The 17023-nt window shown below is 47.7% G+C and overlaps 1 protein-coding gene across 1 annotated transcript; it reads left to right on the top strand.

The window, feature by feature from the left end:
• Window positions 1–9765: 9765 nt before the first annotated feature.
• On the top strand, window positions 9766–10701 carry LOC128830229 (olfactory receptor 51G2-like). Its single transcript, XM_054016015.1, has one exon. The coding sequence runs from the start codon at window positions 9766–9768 to the stop codon at window positions 10699–10701; it is 936 nt and encodes a 311-aa protein (XP_053871990.1).
• Window positions 10702–17023: the final 6322 nt, after the last annotated feature.

Below are 17023 nucleotides of genomic sequence, written 5' to 3'. Positions count from 1 at the left end.
AATGTACTGGGCAGGTCCGAGAAGTGCTGATATGTCCTTCCTAAAAAAAAAAAAAAAAAAAAAAGATCAGATGCTATTTAGCATGAAATCATTCTGCTCTCAGGGCAGATCTATAGTCTCCCAGATCTCAAGGTAGATAAGCAAAAACATAGTGTTGGATTTACATGGTTCTGATTAGTCAGACTGGATCAGACTTGTAGTCCGTCTACCCCAGTAACCAGTGGTCATGTCCAGATGCTTCAGAGGAAGGTGGAAGAAGCCCTAATATAGGCAACTATGAGATAACCTGCTCCCCTGATACCCACTAGTTAGACATATTTTGCGGTGTAAATCAGTAAGGTTGAGAACCTCCTCAAAACTTTTAAAGACCAATTCTCTATACTGTAATTGGATTTTCTGGTTACTCAGTCCCTTTTTGAATCCAGCTAAGCTCTTGGCCCCATTGATACCTTGTGGCTGTGAATTCCACAGCCTACTTGAGCACTGTATGATTTTACCATTGTGACCTTAGAACATACAAACATAAGAATGGCCATATTGGGTGAGACGAAATGATACTAGCCCAGTATCCTGTCTTCGACAGTGGCTTATGCCACTTGCCCCAGAGGGAATGAACAGAACAGGTCATCATCAAGTGATTCATCGTCCATTTATGCAGTACTCTTTTTAACCCTGCTACACCCTTCACACAGACACCCTCTCGGGCCCTGCACTTCTGAGTGTGGATTCTTATATCATGCCATGTGTGTAAATATATGGCATGTTTATGGTGAAAACGGTCATTGTATTTATCTGTCCTGCACTGAAGCTATTTTTAAATGTCTTTTATAGCTTCATTGTATGAATCATTTTTTTCTGTGCTCCTGATAGTCCAGGTCATGCAGCTGCGTCTTTCCAGCATATGGGATACATTTTTAGGGTCAGGTTTTTAATTCAATAACAGTGATATCAACAACCTCCCGCCAGACTTTCATGTGCTCTTTTTGTAATATTTGTATTACAATGAATAGTTTGGCTAACATTTACACTTCTGTACCTTAGCACACACGTCAACCACAGCTCCTGAACTCACTCGGACTTGCTCAGCAAGCACTGTTCACCCATAGTGGGCTGTAGCCCAGTGCACAGTCTGAGGGTGGGAGAATGGAGGGATTGCTTGTAGTCATCCCATGAGCGGGAAGACTACAAGGCCTGACATCTGGCACTCAGAGAACAGAGAGGGGGAAGAGATGCCAGTAGCCCTGGAACTATAGTAACTTTAGGGCAAAAATATGCCCTCTTGGACCTGTTACCACAAAGCAACGCAGCTCTGAATTCCTGCCTTCACAATCAAGCCAGAGAATAAAAACTTTGAAAATGCATTTGCTGATTAAATTTCCAGGAGCAAATATACCCAAATAGATTTGGGAACTAGCCACTGAAATTCTTTGGGGTCTCTTGTCACTCAGCCCCTGGCAGGATCGGGCCCAGAGCACATGGCATGTCGAGAAATGGGACACTTGAGAAATTCTAACTTGGGGCATCGGGGTTTTAACACTCCAAGCTCCGGTTTCTGTGTAACTTGAATAACGCACTGAGCACCTTGGGCACATGCAGGGGAGGGGTTCTCAAGCTACCTAGTGCTGCCTGTCCTCCTGCCCCATCACTGAGACACTCTGACAGCCCAGCCGAGTTCACTGCGGTGGCACAGAACATCGTCAAATTTAAACAGTTTGCAGCCTTTCCCCTTCACTTCACATTATAAAGATAGTGAAACCTGCCAACGTACCCAATTCCTGCTAGAAGGGGAGCCGCTGACACCAGAGATCTTCAACCTATAAGATAAAGAGTCATCAGAGAGGTTGCACAGGCTGCAGGCAGTATCAGTTCAGATAGGGAGGCAACTGTCTTTATGAAGCATGTCTGCACATTCCCTTGGGAGCCACTTTACCATCAGGGAATCTCAGCTGCTTGGCTTCCTGTGCACCAGTTTTAACTTCCATCTCGGCCAATGGCAAACTGCAGGAGGTCAAATCACAGGGGATGTGGGGTGATGCTACCTAATTGTATGGCAGAGCCAGCCCTGCTGCAGGCTCTATTCCTGGAATCCGGGCTTGTCACACTGTTCATATGGTTCTGATTAGTGACATGGCTGCCTCGAGGGCAGCTGAGTGGTAACGATGTTGCTGTCACAGCTCTGATCTTGCTGAAACAAAATAAAATAGAGTAATAATATGGAGCCTGATTACTCCCCGGCAGCCCCTTTCCTGCATTACAAACCCAGGGTGCAGCCCAGGGAAGGGAGATTCCACAAGGTTCCCTACATGGAAATTTCTCTCAGATCTTTCCAAAAAGGGAGGACCCTTCCCTTCTCCATGAGGAACAAGGAATAAGGAAGAGGATTTCGGAGGGGAGTGTGGGAGTGTCACGGGGATGCCGGGAGTTTCACCACAGTCACCAGACCGGAGTTTGCTAACCATTGCAAACAATGGAGCAACAGACACAGGAGCCTCATCTTAGATGGTCTGGCTGGCAGAGAGTAATCTGAGAGCAAAGTTCAGCTTCATATCTTGACTGTGTAACACACTGAGCACAGAGCACTATGGTGACTGGGCCCAGGCTCACACAGTTTTCAGCAAATGCTGCTTCCACAAGAAAGGAGCAAACAGATGGGAAGATGGTCTCAGAGACACAGGGAATCAAGGCTGGGTTGAAGCAGGGATGTAGCCATGAGTGGTCCTAGGGGGCTAGGGCCTACCCATTTAGCATCCAAGCCCAATCCACCAGCTGCTAATCCCGATTCCAGTTTCGTGCTCAGCTGTATCTCTCTCCTGCTGGTCCAGAGCACTGATTCTCTTGTCTCTTGCCTCAGATAGGGGTGTGCCTCATGCGGGTGGTTTTGGGCCAGTAGTGGATTAGCCACTAGTCCTTGGCTAAAGGTGTCACCCTGCTCCGTTCCACCCACCTGCTTCTCCTGCGGTGAAGCGAGATCTGGGTGCGGGGGATTGCCCCTCTCCCCACACCCGACTGCCAGAGAGCAGGTCGGGGTACTGGAATTGTGCTGAGAGTAGGAGTGGGTTAAGCCGAGCATCTCTGAATTACTGGGTGGGGGAAGCAGAATAACCCCCCACTGCCTAACCACGTGTCCTGACCCCACTCCCCGGCAGGAGTGCCGGGTGCAAACCCCTTCGCCCTTGACCCCATTTCCCCAGCAGGAGGGGGGCTGCAGAAGGGATGGAGAGGGAACCTCAGTTTTCCTGGCTGAGCCAAGGCCACACAAAACTCTAATCTGCCCCAGGAGATGAGGCACCTGAAAGCTGTTTCTCTATCTCCAGAGCAAAGCCTGTCTAACTTAGCTTGTAGTGATATGTGAGCATGGCTGGATTCACTCTTCTGGGGGCTCAGGGCTATTAGAAGTTTTGGTGGCCCTAGGCTCCAGGGTGGGGACAAAGATGAGGGGTTCATAGTGCGGGAGGGGGCTGCAGGTTGAGGCAAGAGGGTAGGTGCAGGAGGGGGTGAGGGCTCCAACTGTGGGTGTGGGCTCTGGGGTGGGTCTGAGGAAGAGGTGTTTGGAGTGCAGGAGGGAGCTCAGGGCAGGGGGGTGGTTTGGGGGTCTTGGCGGGAATTACAGTGTGGGAGAGGGCTTAGGGTTGTAGTGTGGGATCTGGGAGGGAGTTAGGGTTCAGGAGCATGCTGGGGGTTGGGGTGTGGGGCCTGGGCAGGAGTAAAAGTCCACAAGGGGGCTCAAGGTTGAGGTAGGGAGTTGGGGTGTGGGCGCTGACCTGGGGCAGGTCCAGTTTGGTGGGGTGTACAGGTGGCTCTGCGCGGTCCTGTGCTTGGCTGCAGATACCACCCCCTGCAACTTTAGAAGGAGCTTCCTGAGGATTGCAGTCATACGGCTCTAGTTGGGTGTGGGGGACAGCAGCTTCCTGTTGCTAATTCCCAGCTTCTGGGAAATAGAGGCTAGGGACACCACACCTTCCCATCGTGGCTAATAGCCATTGATGGATCTATCCTCCATGAATATATGGCCTTCACAACATCCTCTGGCAAGGAATTCCACAGGTTGACTGTGCATTGTGTGAAGAAATACTTCCTTTTATTTGTTTTAAAGCTGCTGCCTATTCATTTCATTTGGTGGCCCCTAGTTTTTGTGTTAAGAGAAGTAGTAAACAACACTTCCTTATCTACTTTCTCTACACCAGTCATGATTTTATAGACTTCAATCATATCCCCCCTTAGTTGTCTGTTTTCCAAGAGGAAAAGTTACATTTCCAAGTTACATTCTTTTGAAAAGCCAAGGAGTTCTTGGGACCAATTCTAGTTTCCCTGCGTCCCTGACAGCATCTTCCCATCTGTTTACCTCTTTCTTGTGGAAGGAGCCTTTGCTGAAACCTGTGTGAGCCTGGCACCAAACCATTGTTCCTCTCTGGTTCTAGTGGCTGGGGAGGGAGCAGCTGGAAGCTCAGCATGTTGAGATTACCAGGGACTCAGGGAACTAAACTCCTGTTACATCATTAAACAGGAACCCAAGAACAATTCATTTTCCAGACGATAACGGTAAGTCATGCTTTCACCTGAATCTACTGAGAGACAAATCCATCGACCAGGCCGCAGAGCAGGGTCATATTGGACAAGCAATGCCACATGAGCTCCCAGTGTGACTTAAAATGGGCTAATGTGACCAATATGGACATAGGCCTGGAAAGGACCTCCTGGGTCAGTGTGCCTGGCCCCCTGTTATGGCAGGTGACCCAGGCATATCATCCTGTGAATAAGCGTGTGTAAGCAGGGTCTGAGTGAGTTCTCCCCCTGACATCTGTCCAGGAGGGGAGTGACTTCAGAAGCAAACTTTATTTTCATTAACACATTTACTCTGCCTAGGTATCCAGTGACCAACTTTGGTTAGTGTTGGGTTACAAATCACTGTAGTACTGAATACATTGGGGATGAAATGCTATCAATGTTACTGTTTTTATTGTATGAATAAAGGGGAGCAAAACTGTGCTTAACCTGCCCCAAATAAGGGAGTCACCCTGAGCTGAAAGTATCACATCAAGCCAGGGACTCGAATGCCAGATTCCTTTGAGGGTAATGTGGGGGAACAGGTGTCCTAGCCAGGATGTGTGGACTCTTCCTAAGGGTCCCAGGTCTGGTTTAACATGTTCCTACCCACTGTTCAAAGATAGAGCTAAATAGAGACCATTAGGAGCCTTTTGTTATTTTCAGTGATCAAATGAGAACTGAAATCACTTATGGTGGGACGGCACTTCTGCCTGGCCTGCTAGAAGTTGAAAATCACTAAGAGCTGATAATCACTAAGACACTGACCTTCCAAGATCAAAGCAGAGATAGTGGTGGCAGCAGAAGCAGACTAACAGTCAGACAGTGGAGAGGAACTGAGTCTGGTGGGATGGCCAGACAGAGCAAGTCCTCAGATGGCAGAGCAAGCAAGGTGCCTTCTTCCCCAGGTGGGAGGTGAACTCACACATATGCACCTCTCAACCCTGTGTCATCACTGACCAAGGATGACCACAGTGAGTAGGGTGAGGTGAGGGAGCAGAGAGGGGAACAGTAAAGTAACTTTTCATTGTAGAACTCAAGCATATGAGGCAGAAAACACTGCCCCATGCATTCTGTCCTTCTCACACTTTTTTGTTTAAGAATCCTGCTTGTGACATTTTCCCTAATTAATATCGAATGACTTCTCTCCTTTAATTAAAAGTTACTTTCCTACACTCAGAGTTTGTGCGTGCGAGTGGAGAAGTATTTCCTTTCAGAGGCACCAAGGGGGGGGGGTGTAATTTTCCCAGTTTTCTGGATGGGGGCACGAGCCACTTCTCTGTTGTATTTCTGAATGATCCAACCTACACTCTTTTGGGAAGCCAAGGGGCTTTTGGGACCAGTGTTGTAGCTAGAACAGGAAAACTGGGTGGGCCCAGCTTTCAGGAGCCCCATCACCACCTACAGGGGCAGATTAGGGTTTTGTGTGGCCCTGGCTCAACCAGGAAAACTGAGGTTCCCTCTCCATTCCTTCTGCAACCCCCCTCCTCCTGGGGAAATGGGGTCAAGGGCTCAGGGGTTTGCACCCTTTTCTCCTACCAGGGAGTGGGGTCAGGGCAAGAGGTCAGTGGGTGGGGGCTTGTTCCACTTCCCCCACCCAGCGATTATGAGATGCTCGGCTTACCCCACTCCTACACTCAGTGCTATTCCAATGCCTTGACCAGTTCTCAGGCAGTTGGGTGTGGGGAGAGGGGCAATCCCCCGCAACCAGACCGCGCTTCACCAAAGGAGAAGCAGGTGGGCGGAACAGAGCAGGGTGACACCATTGGCCCAGGACCTGTGGCTAATCCACTACTGGCCCAAACCCGCCCCCAAGAAGGCACATCTCTATCTGGGACAAGAGAAGAGGGAATCAGTGCTCCCGACTGGCAGGAGAGGGATACAGCTGGGCACCAAATTGGAGTCGGGAGTCCCAGTTGGTGGATTGGGTTTGGATGCTCAGTGGGTGGACCACGGCCCCCCAGGCCCACTCATGGCTACACCCCTGCTTCAACCCAGCCTTGATTCCCTGTGTCTCTGAGACCATCTTCCACTCTGTTTGCTCCTTTCTTGTGGAAGCAGCTTTTGCTGAAACCCGTGTGAGCCTGCGCCCAGTCACCACAGTGCTCTATGCTCAGTGTGTTACAGGGTCAAGGTGTGAAGCTGACCTTTGCCCTCAGACTACGTTCTGCCAGACAGACCATCTAAGATGAGGCTCCTGTGTCTGTTCTTCCTTTGTTTGCAATGGCTTCCAAACACCGGTCTGGTGACTGTGTGGAAACTCCCGGCATCCCCGTGACACTCCCACACTCCCCTCCGAAATCCTCTTCCTTATTCCTTGTTCCTCATGGAGAAGGGAAGGGTCCTCCCCGACTGGAAGGATCCAAGGGAAATTTCCATGTAGGGAGCATTGTGGAATCTCCCTTCCCTGGCCTGCACCCTGGGTTTGTAATGCAGGAAAGGGGCTGCCAGGGAGTGATCAGGCCCCATATTATAATTTTATTTTATTTTATTTCAGCAACATCACAGCTGTGACGGCATCATCGTTATCACTCAGCCGCCCTCGAAGTAGCCATGTCACTAATCAGAACCATTCGAGCAGTGATGACAAGCCCGGATTCTAGGAATGGAGCCTGCAGCAGGGTTGGCGCTGCAGTCCATTTAAGTTGCATCACCCCACGTCCCCTGTGATTTGGCCTCCTGCAGTTTGCCATTGGCCATGACGGGGGTTAAAGCTGGTGCACATGAAGCCAAGCAGCTGAGGTTCCCTGATGGTCAAGTGGCCCCCAAGGGAATGTGCAAACATGCTTCATAAAGGCAGCTACCTCCCTATCTGAACAGGTACTGTCTGCTGCCCATGCTACTTCTGTGATGACTCCTTGTCCTTTAGGGTGAAAACCTGGTGTCAGCGGCTCCTCTTCTAGCAGGAATTGGGTACGTTGGCAGGTGTCACTATCTTTAAATTGTGAAGTGAAGGGTAAAGGCTGTGAGCTGTTTAAATTTGAAGATGTTTTGTGCCACCGCAGCAAACTCGGCTGGGCTGTCAGAGTGACTCCGTAAGAGGGGCAGGAGGACAGGCAGCACTAGATAGCTTGGGAACCTGTTCTCTACATCTGCCCAAGGTGCTCAGTGGGTTACTCAAATTACACAGAAACCGGAGCTTGGAGTGTTAAAACCCTGATGCCCTGAGACAGGATTTCTCCAGGGGTCTCATTTCTATAGGTGCTGTGTGCTCTGGGCCCGATCCTGCCAGGGGCTGAGTGACAGGAGACCCCACGAAATGTCAGTGACTAGCTTTCAAATCTATTCAGGTTTATTTGCTCCTGGAAATTTAATCAGGAAATGCATTTTCAAAGCTTTTATTCTCTGGCTTGATTGTGAAGGCAGAAATTCAGAGCTGCATTGCTCTGTGGTAACAGGTCCAAGAGGGCATATTTTTGCCCTATAGTTACTATAGTTACAGGGCTACGGGCATCTATTCCCCCTCTTTGGTCTCTGAGTGCCAGATGTTAGGCCTTGTAGCCTTCCTGATCATGGGATCGAATCCCTCCATTCTCCCACCCTCAGACTGGGCAATGGGCTACAGCCCACTCTTCTCCATATACTGTTTGGAATGGGTTTGTCCAATTAACTCTGTTCAGTGGACATTTGTCTCCTGGTAACTGACTAGAAGCTGTTTCTAACACTTACATTCAGAGTCATGCACTCAATAAGACTGCAAGGCTTGTGCAAGACTTTCCAAAAAGTCATGAGAGAGCAGAACTGCTGGTCTGTGTTCCAGCAAAGAGTTTAGCTGAGGTGCAGGAAAGGGGAGTGGTATAGTAGTTGTATGTAATTGACCCCCGTCACCAATTACATGAGCATGGGTGAAGTAACGAAAGCTTATGCTCAAATAAATTTGTTTGTCTTTAAGGTGCCACACATACTCCTGTTCTTTTTGTACACTTCAGTGGATATTAGTGCAATATCAGTGTTGACCCATTTGTGAAGCCAACTCCTCCCCTGCGCAGCTGAAATAACTGTCAGTGTCAGCTTGTAATTTTCCAAATATCTACAGACTGTTGCATGGGCAGAGGGTGCAGGTCCCAGGGGGATAAAGAGAAGCCTGTAGGATGATCAAAGTCTCTGCATTCCATCAACATTGGCCAGGCAAATCACTTCAGCCTCTCTTGGGGGGCTTCTTGGGGGTCAGAGTATATCACTGGAAGCGTTTGGTACGGGTGAGTTGATAGAGCCTGGTTCTGATTGAATTTACACATGAAACTCTGGTGTTAGGCTGTTGATATCACTGTTATTGAAATAAGGACCAGACCCTAAAAATTTATCCCATATGCTGGAAAGAGGCAGTTGCATAACTAGAACCGTCAGGAGCACAGAAAAAAATAATTCATATAATGAAGCAATAAAACACATTTAAAAAATAGCATCAGTGCAGGACAGATAAATACAATGACCATTTTCACCATGCACTTGCCATGTATTTACACACATGGCATGATACAAAGGGCCACAATGAGAAGTGGAGGGCCAGAAAGGGTGTCTGTGTGAAGGGTATAACAGAGTTCAAAAGAGAACTACATACATTCATGGATGACGGATCTCTTGATGATGACCTGTTCTGTTCATTCCCTCTGGGGCACCTATCCTAAGCCACTGTTGAAGACAGGATACTGGGATTGATGGACCTTTCGTCTCACACAGTATGGCCACTCTTATGTTTTTATGTTCTAAAGTCACAATGGTAAAATCACACAGTGCTCAAGTAGGCTGTGGAATTCACAGCCACAAGGTATCAATAGGGCCAAGAGCTTAGCAGGATTCAAAGAGGGACTGAGTGATCTGAAAATCCAATTACAGTAGAGGATTGTTTTAAAAAAGTTTTGGAGAGGCTCTAAACCTTCCTGATTTACACCACAACATATATCTAAATAGTGGGTGTCAGGAGGAAACTCTCTGGGAGCAGGTTATCTCATAGCTGCCTAATCAGGACTTCTTCCACCTTCCTGTGAAGCATCTGGACATTGCCACTGGTTACTGGGGTAGATAGACTACAAGTCCGATCCAGTCAGACTAACCAGAACCATGTAAATCCAACAATATGTTTTTGCTTATCTACCTTGAGCTTTGGGAGTTTGTAGGTTTGCACTGAGAGCAGAATGATTTCTTGCTAAATACCATATAATCTCCTCTTATTTTCCTTTTAGGAAAGACATTTCAGAACTCCTCGTACCTGCCCAGTACATTATGTCAACTGTCAATGACACAAAATTAAAATCTGTAATATTCCTTCTCACCGGGCTACCGAGTCATGGAGACACATATCTCTGGATTTCTGTCCCCTTCTGCTTCATGTATGGTATTTCGATAGTAGGAAATTCAGTCATTCTGTTCATTGTAAAAACAGATCCAAGCCTCCATGAGCCCATGTACATTTTCCTTTCCATGTTGGCCGTCATAGATCTTGGCATATTGATATCCACTATGCCGACGATACTGGGCATATATTTGTTTAACTCTAGGGAGATCAGCCTTGATGCCTGTTTAGCCCAGGTCTTCTTCATCCACTTGTTTCAGTGCATTGAATCCTGTTTGCTGTTGTTGATGGCCTTTGACCGCTTCATCGCGATCCATAACCCTCTGAGATATGCTTCCATCTTAACCCTGCCGAGAATAGCCAAGATGGGACTGTTGGCTGTGCTAAGAGCGATGGCCATAATACTTCCACTTCCCTTTCTCCTGAAACGGTTCCAATACTGTCGAGCCAATGTCCTCTCCCATTCCTACTGCCTGCACCGGGAAGTCATGAACATGGCTTGTTCGGATATCACAGTCAACATCATCTATGGATTGTTTACTAAATTCTTAACAATGGGGTTGGACTCGCTGCTCATCTTCCTCTCTTATGTGATGATCCTCAGAACAGTGATGCGCATCACCACCTACAAGGAGTGCCTGAGGGCCCTGAACACCTGCGTCTCCCACCTCTGTGCCCTTCTGTTCTTCTACACACCAGATATCAGCTTGATTGTGATACACAGCTTTGGGAAGGACTCTTATCCCTTACTTCAGATTCTCCTGGGCTATATCTCCCTGCTTCTCCCCCCGCTGATGAACCCAATTGTGTACAGTGTGAAAATCAAACACCTTCGGGTGAAGATAATCAGGGTATTTATCAAGTGAAGGGTCAGTTCACTACCAGGGTCCAGTGACATGGGAGACAAAATACATGGGCCACCTCTTCCATACTGGACCGTTATATCCAAGATGACATGATATTCACTATAAAGAGAAGTTCAGGTGAGGGAAGACAGGGCACTGCGGGAGGGAGACCAAAGCAGGCAGCAACATTTACAGAATGACTGTTTGTGAAGAGCCAGAGGATAGGTTGAATGTTCGACCATAAAGAGCTGTATTGGTTTCCACTCTAACCTCACAATTCCTGTCGATAATCAATAAAGAGAAGGGATGTGAATGCTGTTTTCCATGGCCTGTCACTGTCCCTTCTCTGGCTACATATCCAAGGGCTATGAAAAAAGCTGCAGAGCTGTTCTGATGTAGCAGGCCTGACCCTTTCTGAGTGCTCTGGGTGCAGCATGACCCATGGGTGCTGCACCAGCTGGGGACAGGGGCTATTCAAGGGGCATGGTCACTCAGTCTTCACCAGCACACTCAGTCAGGTGCTAGTGACTTACAGGTGTCAGACACATGATTAACGCAGAAGTGCCAGTAATGGTCTGACACACAGGAGTCCTGGTAAGAGACTCAGGCCTACGTTCCCTCCCTGTCCGCTCCATTTGTGCTGCCCCAGCAATGCAAAACTGTCTTAACTATAAAAGGAAGGGTAACAACCCTCCTGTGTACTATACAATAAAATCCCTTCTGGCCAGAGACACCAAAATCCTTTTACCTCTAAAGGGTTAAGAAGTTCAGGTAACTTCGCTGACACCTGACCCAAAGGACCAATAAGGGGACAAGATACTTTCAAATCTTTTGGGGAGGGGGGAAGGCTTTTGTTTGTGCTCTTTGTTTTGAAAGTGTTCGCTCTTGGGACTAAGAGGGACCGGACATCAATCCATGATCTCCAAATCTTTCTGAACAAGTCTCTCATATTTCAAACTTGTAAGTAACAGCCAGACAAGGCGTGTTAGTTTTATCTTTGTTTTCTCAACTTGTGAATTTTTTCTTTGCTAGAGGGAGGTTTATCCCTGTTTTGCTGTAACTTTGAAACTAAGGCTAGAGGGGGTTCCTCTGGGCTCTTTGCATCTGATTACCAAGTAAAGTTATTTTCCATCCTGATTTTACAGAGATGATTTTTACCTTTTCTTTAATCAAAATTCTTCTTCTAAGAACCTGATTGATTTTTCATTGTTTTAAGATCCAAGGGTTTGGGATCTGTGTTAACCAGGACTAACTGGTGAGGGTATACCATCAAGCCTACCCAGAAAAAGGGGTGTAAGGACTTGGGTGCGGGATTAGTCACAAATCTGCCCAGGAAAGGTGGGGTTAGAGACTTGGGAAATATTTAGGGAAATGCAGAGATCCAAGTGGCTCTCCCCTAATACGCTTGGAACAAGCCTGGTGGTGGCAGCTTACTGTTAACCTAAGCTGGAAAATAAGCTTAGGCGGCTTTCATGCGGGTCCCCCCATCTGTGCCCTAGAATTCAGAGTGGGGAAGGAACCCTGACAAAAACAGAGGAAACTGGCCTCAGCTCAGGCCCAGCTAGCTCCTATCCCAGCCCAGCCCATTCAGGGTAGGGTGACCACATTTTCAAAAGGCAAAAGCGGGACACAGGCCGAGAGCCCTGTTGCCTCGGTGACCCCGCCCCTGCCCCCCTTTTTCCTGCTGGAGGCCCCACTCCCTGCTCCTCTTATTCCACCGAGGCTACACCCCCTGTCCAGGCCAGAAGCCAGAGCCAGGCCATAGAAAGAGTTGATCAGGGAGCCATAGCCTCTGTGAGGAGCCCCAGATCCTCCACCTGCCCTGGACAAGGGACTGGGGGGACAAGAGAATACCCCAGCCTATGTCCCTGCCCCTCAGGACGCATCACCAGAGAAGGTGGAGAGTTTAGGAATCCCCACAGCAGCCTGGGCTTCCGGGGTAGCTATAACCGTGCTTTTGTGGGTCACAACTGAAAATATCCAATTCAGGACAAACTGCTGAGAAATAGGGAAGAGAGACCCCCAAAGTCGTGGTTCTTCTCCTGTGAGATATACCAAGGATGACCACAGTGAGTGGGGTGAGGTGAGGGAGAAGAGAGAGGCACGGTAAAGGAACTTTTTGTTGTAGAACTCAAGCATATGAGGTAGAAAACACTGCCCCACATGCACTGTTCTGCTCACAATTTTATGTTTATGAACCTTGCTTGTGGCATTTTCCCTAATTAATATCAGATGACTTCCCTCCTTTAATTAAAAGTTACTTTCCTACACTGAGACTTTGTGCTTGCAGGTGGAGAAGTATTGCCTTTCAGGGGCACCAAGGGGTGGGGTGTAATTTTCCCAGTTTACTGGATGGGGGCTTGAACTGCTTCTCTGTTGTACTGTTGAAAAGGAACCCCTAGAGATTGAAGGCGGCCCTGGTTGCTGCTGCCTCCACCCGGCAGAAGGATGACATCTGCCAAGCTCCATTGTAAAACCACCTGGGTTGTTTGCTCAACACTGCTCCTGGGGATGTTCCAGAACATCCCTCCTCCGATGGTCAGAAACCTCCTTCTCCTTTCTAGCCTCAGTTTACTTCTGGTCAGTTTGTCCTTGTGCCAACACTGTATTTTAGCTTCAGGAGCTCATCTCCCTCCCTGGTGTTTACTCCCCTGATGTATTTATAGAGCAATTGGATCCCTGCTCAGCCTGCCTTGTCTTAGGCTAAACCTGTAAAGGTGTTTCAGTCTTCTCCTAAACCAGGCCTTCCATTGCCCTGACCATGCTCTGCAATTCCAACCTGAATTCTTTTTTTGGAATAGGAGTGACCAGAATTTTATACAGTTTGCCAGAGGAGGTCTCACCAATGTCTGGTGTGAGGATATTAAAGCCCTGGCTGGGATGATACAGTTGGGAATTGGTCCTGCTTTGAGCAGGGGGTTGGACTAGATGACCTCCTGAGGTCCCTTCCAACCCTGATATTCTATGATTAATTCTTCCTTTTCTCACCAGACGCATTCTAGGATCTCATGTGCCTTGTACATCCCCATATCAAGACTGGATGCATTCCTGGAAGATAAGTTTTAGATTATTACAAGAAATGTATTAGACAAACACAAGTCATTGTGCTCAATACAGAGGTGACTGGGTGAAATTATGAATCATGAACAAGTAGCTACTGTGAATGCTGATAGGCACTCAACAAGGACATATGCTGGCCAAGAAGAATCAAGATTGTCACAATAAAACTCTGATATATGGTCTCTTTACCCTCTAAACTAGGTCATTGCCTGTCATGACAGGTGAAGAGAAAGGAAGTAGGGAATTGTTATTTACTGTTTCTCATAACCCAAGAACTAGGGGTCGTAAAAAGAAATTAATAGGCAGCAAGTTTCAAACAAAATATTTCTTTACACAACACACAGTCATCTTGTGGAACTCCTTTCCAGAGGATATTGTGACTTCCAAGACATTAAAATGGTTTAAAAAAGAACAAGTTAGGAGGATTCCTGGAGGATAGGTCCTACAATGGCTATTAGCCAGGATGGTCAAGGATGGTGTCCGTAGCCTCTGTTTGCCAGAAGCTGGGAATGGGCAACAGGGGATGGATCAATTGTCTATTCTTTCCATTCCTTATGGGGCATCTGGCATTTGCCATTGGCAGAAGACAAGATACTTGGCTAGATGTAATATCAGTCTCACCCAGTATGGCCATTCTTATATTCTTAATTATCCCACTCTTAGAGTTTGGAACAACACCCCGTCTCTGCTAAATGCTTATCACCAAGTAGATCCGACTCAGTCTCTTCCCTTTGGGTACTTGTGACCAGAGCGATATAGTTACCCGCAGCCTCCTTAAAACAAATAGGTTTAGGAGTAAGCAGCACAAAGCATTAGAAAAATTGGTTTTAAAATAACAGACAGCTGTCACACATCTACAGTCATCTATCATATCACTGAAATCTAAGGTAGACAGGCTTTGCTCTGGAGATAGAGAACCAGAACTGGCCCAAATTAAATTCTTTCAGGAAGCCAAGTAACTCTTGGGACCCAGCTTAGGTTCCCTGTGTCTCTGAAAGCATCTTCCCATCTGTTTGCCCCTTTCCTGTGGAAGCAGCCTTTGCTGAAACCTGTGTGAGCTTGGCCAAGTCACCATTGTGCTCCGCCGTCTCCATGTTACAGAGCCAAGGCGTGAAGCTGACCTCTGCCCTCAGACTGCTGTAACTGGTGCTGCTTGCTCCTCAGTTAAATCCATTCAGACTGTGTAGCTCGCAAACACTGGTCCGCTGACTGTGCTGAACCACTTGGAATCCCTGTGATGCTCCAATACTCCCCTCAATGTCAAGCCCGAGCACCCCACATTTGCCATGAAAACAAAGAGGCTGGACTCATGGGGCATGCCAGAATCCAGTTGTCACAGGAGGCTGTGGTAAGAAGCCTTTTGTAGAGAAATGTCGGAGGTGTTGCTCTGTGAAACCCTGAAACAGCCCCGATCTTAGGGACTCAGAGTATCTGAACACCTTGAATGTATTTATCCTCCTGCCATCTCTACAAGGCAGGGCTGGGCTGTTATCCACCTGAACACAGGCGTGGAGACAGCCAATGGCTTGCCCATGGTCACAGAAGACAAGGGAATTAAACGTGCCTGTCCTGAGTCACAGAGTAGTGCCTAGACCACAGCACCAAGCTTCTAGCCATCTGAGGGGTGACAGGCCTGGATGGAATCTCTGCTGCACCTGCAGAGCTCCCCCTCCCAGCCATGCTGCAGAGAGTGGTGATAGGAAGGAGCGAGTTACAGAGGTTTGATTCTCTGGCCTGTTCTCCCCCTGCCTCAGCAGAGTTGAGAGCAGCCCGGGCACTTGGCTAACCTCTGCCTGACTTTAACAGCTTCCAAGAGCACAGTTCACTCTGACCATGTTCATACGGATCAGTGCCACCACTGAGTGTCCCCTGAGGGCTTGAGGTAGCCCTGCAGGCACTCTGCTCTGCCCTCTAGGGCAGGGGTTCTCAAACTGGGGGTTGGGACCCCTCAGGGCGTCATGAGGTTATTACATGGGGGGTCGTGAGCTGTCAGCCTCCACCCCAAACCCCGCTTTGCCTCCAGCATTTATAATGGTGTTAAATATGTAAAAAAGGGTTTTTAATTTATAAGGGGGGTTGCACACAGAGGCTTGTTGTGTGAAACGGGTCACCAGTACAAAAGTTTGAGAACAACTCCTCTAGGGTTCTTGTAATGACTTACTCTCTGGCGGGAATATTTAAAACAAGAGCTCCCTTTGAGGGGTCACGTTTATTCAGGCTTCTCCAAAACACAAGGTCTCCTATCCTCCAACTTGACCTGTCTGCTTTACTCAGGAACACCCTATCACCCTTGTTGCTGGTGTCTGCATTGCTTCAGACTTGCTGCAACCCCTTTTCCCTTGAGCCCCTCCCCCGCATCTCTTATCACTAGGCCCTGCCCCCTGCTACTCCACTTCCCCTGAGGCTCGGCCTCATGGCCATGCCAGTGCTGGGCAGTTGCAAGAGCTACTGTGATGTTTTATGATCAAACTACGATCATGTAGATCACTTTCACAACCACTGTTCTATATTTGCAACACATATGTACAGAATCTGACATGTAAGATGTCTATGATAAGGTTATGATTTGATGGTTATGGTTGTGCTATCTGTATGCATGTATCATTTTTGTATTTGAAGGTATGACTATTGTCTCTATATCTGAATTTCAAATGTTTGCTCCTAGAGTAATGCCCACAAAGTAGTTAGCCTGCAAATTTTGGTGAGACTATTCAAATTAGGGGCTCATCAAGAAACACTTAACTGACAATGGACCATGGAAGATGCCCATCTACACTGAATGGACTGTTCCGCAAACATTCTGTCTGGATATAGGTAATAATTTCCTGCTGTGACTGAACAAAATTATACATGGACATGTGACTTCCTCATGTGATTCCAGACCCCAACTTCTCACCTGTAACTTTCCACTAGCTGTGCTGTGGGCGGTATAAGAAATGGTAGGCTTCCCTGCACATGGCAGATGCTATAAAAGGCTATAAAGAGAAACACCTCCTTTTTGCATCTTTCCTGCTCAAGCCTCTGGACTATGAACTTATACTAATGGGAGCAATTTGAACCAGTGGACTCAGGTCCTTCCAATGGAAGGAACCAGAGACTTATCAAGACAACAGCTTATTCCATCACTGCTACAAGCCTGTGGTAAGAACTTTGCATTTATTGGTCGGAAGATGTTCTCCGAGACATAGAGAAACTAGAATGGGTCCCAAGAGCTCCTTGGCTTTCCAAAAGAATGTAACTTGGAAATGTAACTTTTCTGCTTGATGAAGAGACAATTAAAGGG

This window comes from Malaclemys terrapin, chromosome 1 (assembly GCF_027887155.1).
Source record: "Malaclemys terrapin pileata isolate rMalTer1 chromosome 1, rMalTer1.hap1, whole genome shotgun sequence".
Lineage (NCBI taxonomy): Eukaryota > Metazoa > Chordata > Testudines > Emydidae > Malaclemys > Malaclemys terrapin.
The sequence above is the reverse complement of the archived record's forward strand: the minus strand, read 5'-3'. Positions and strand labels throughout refer to the sequence as shown.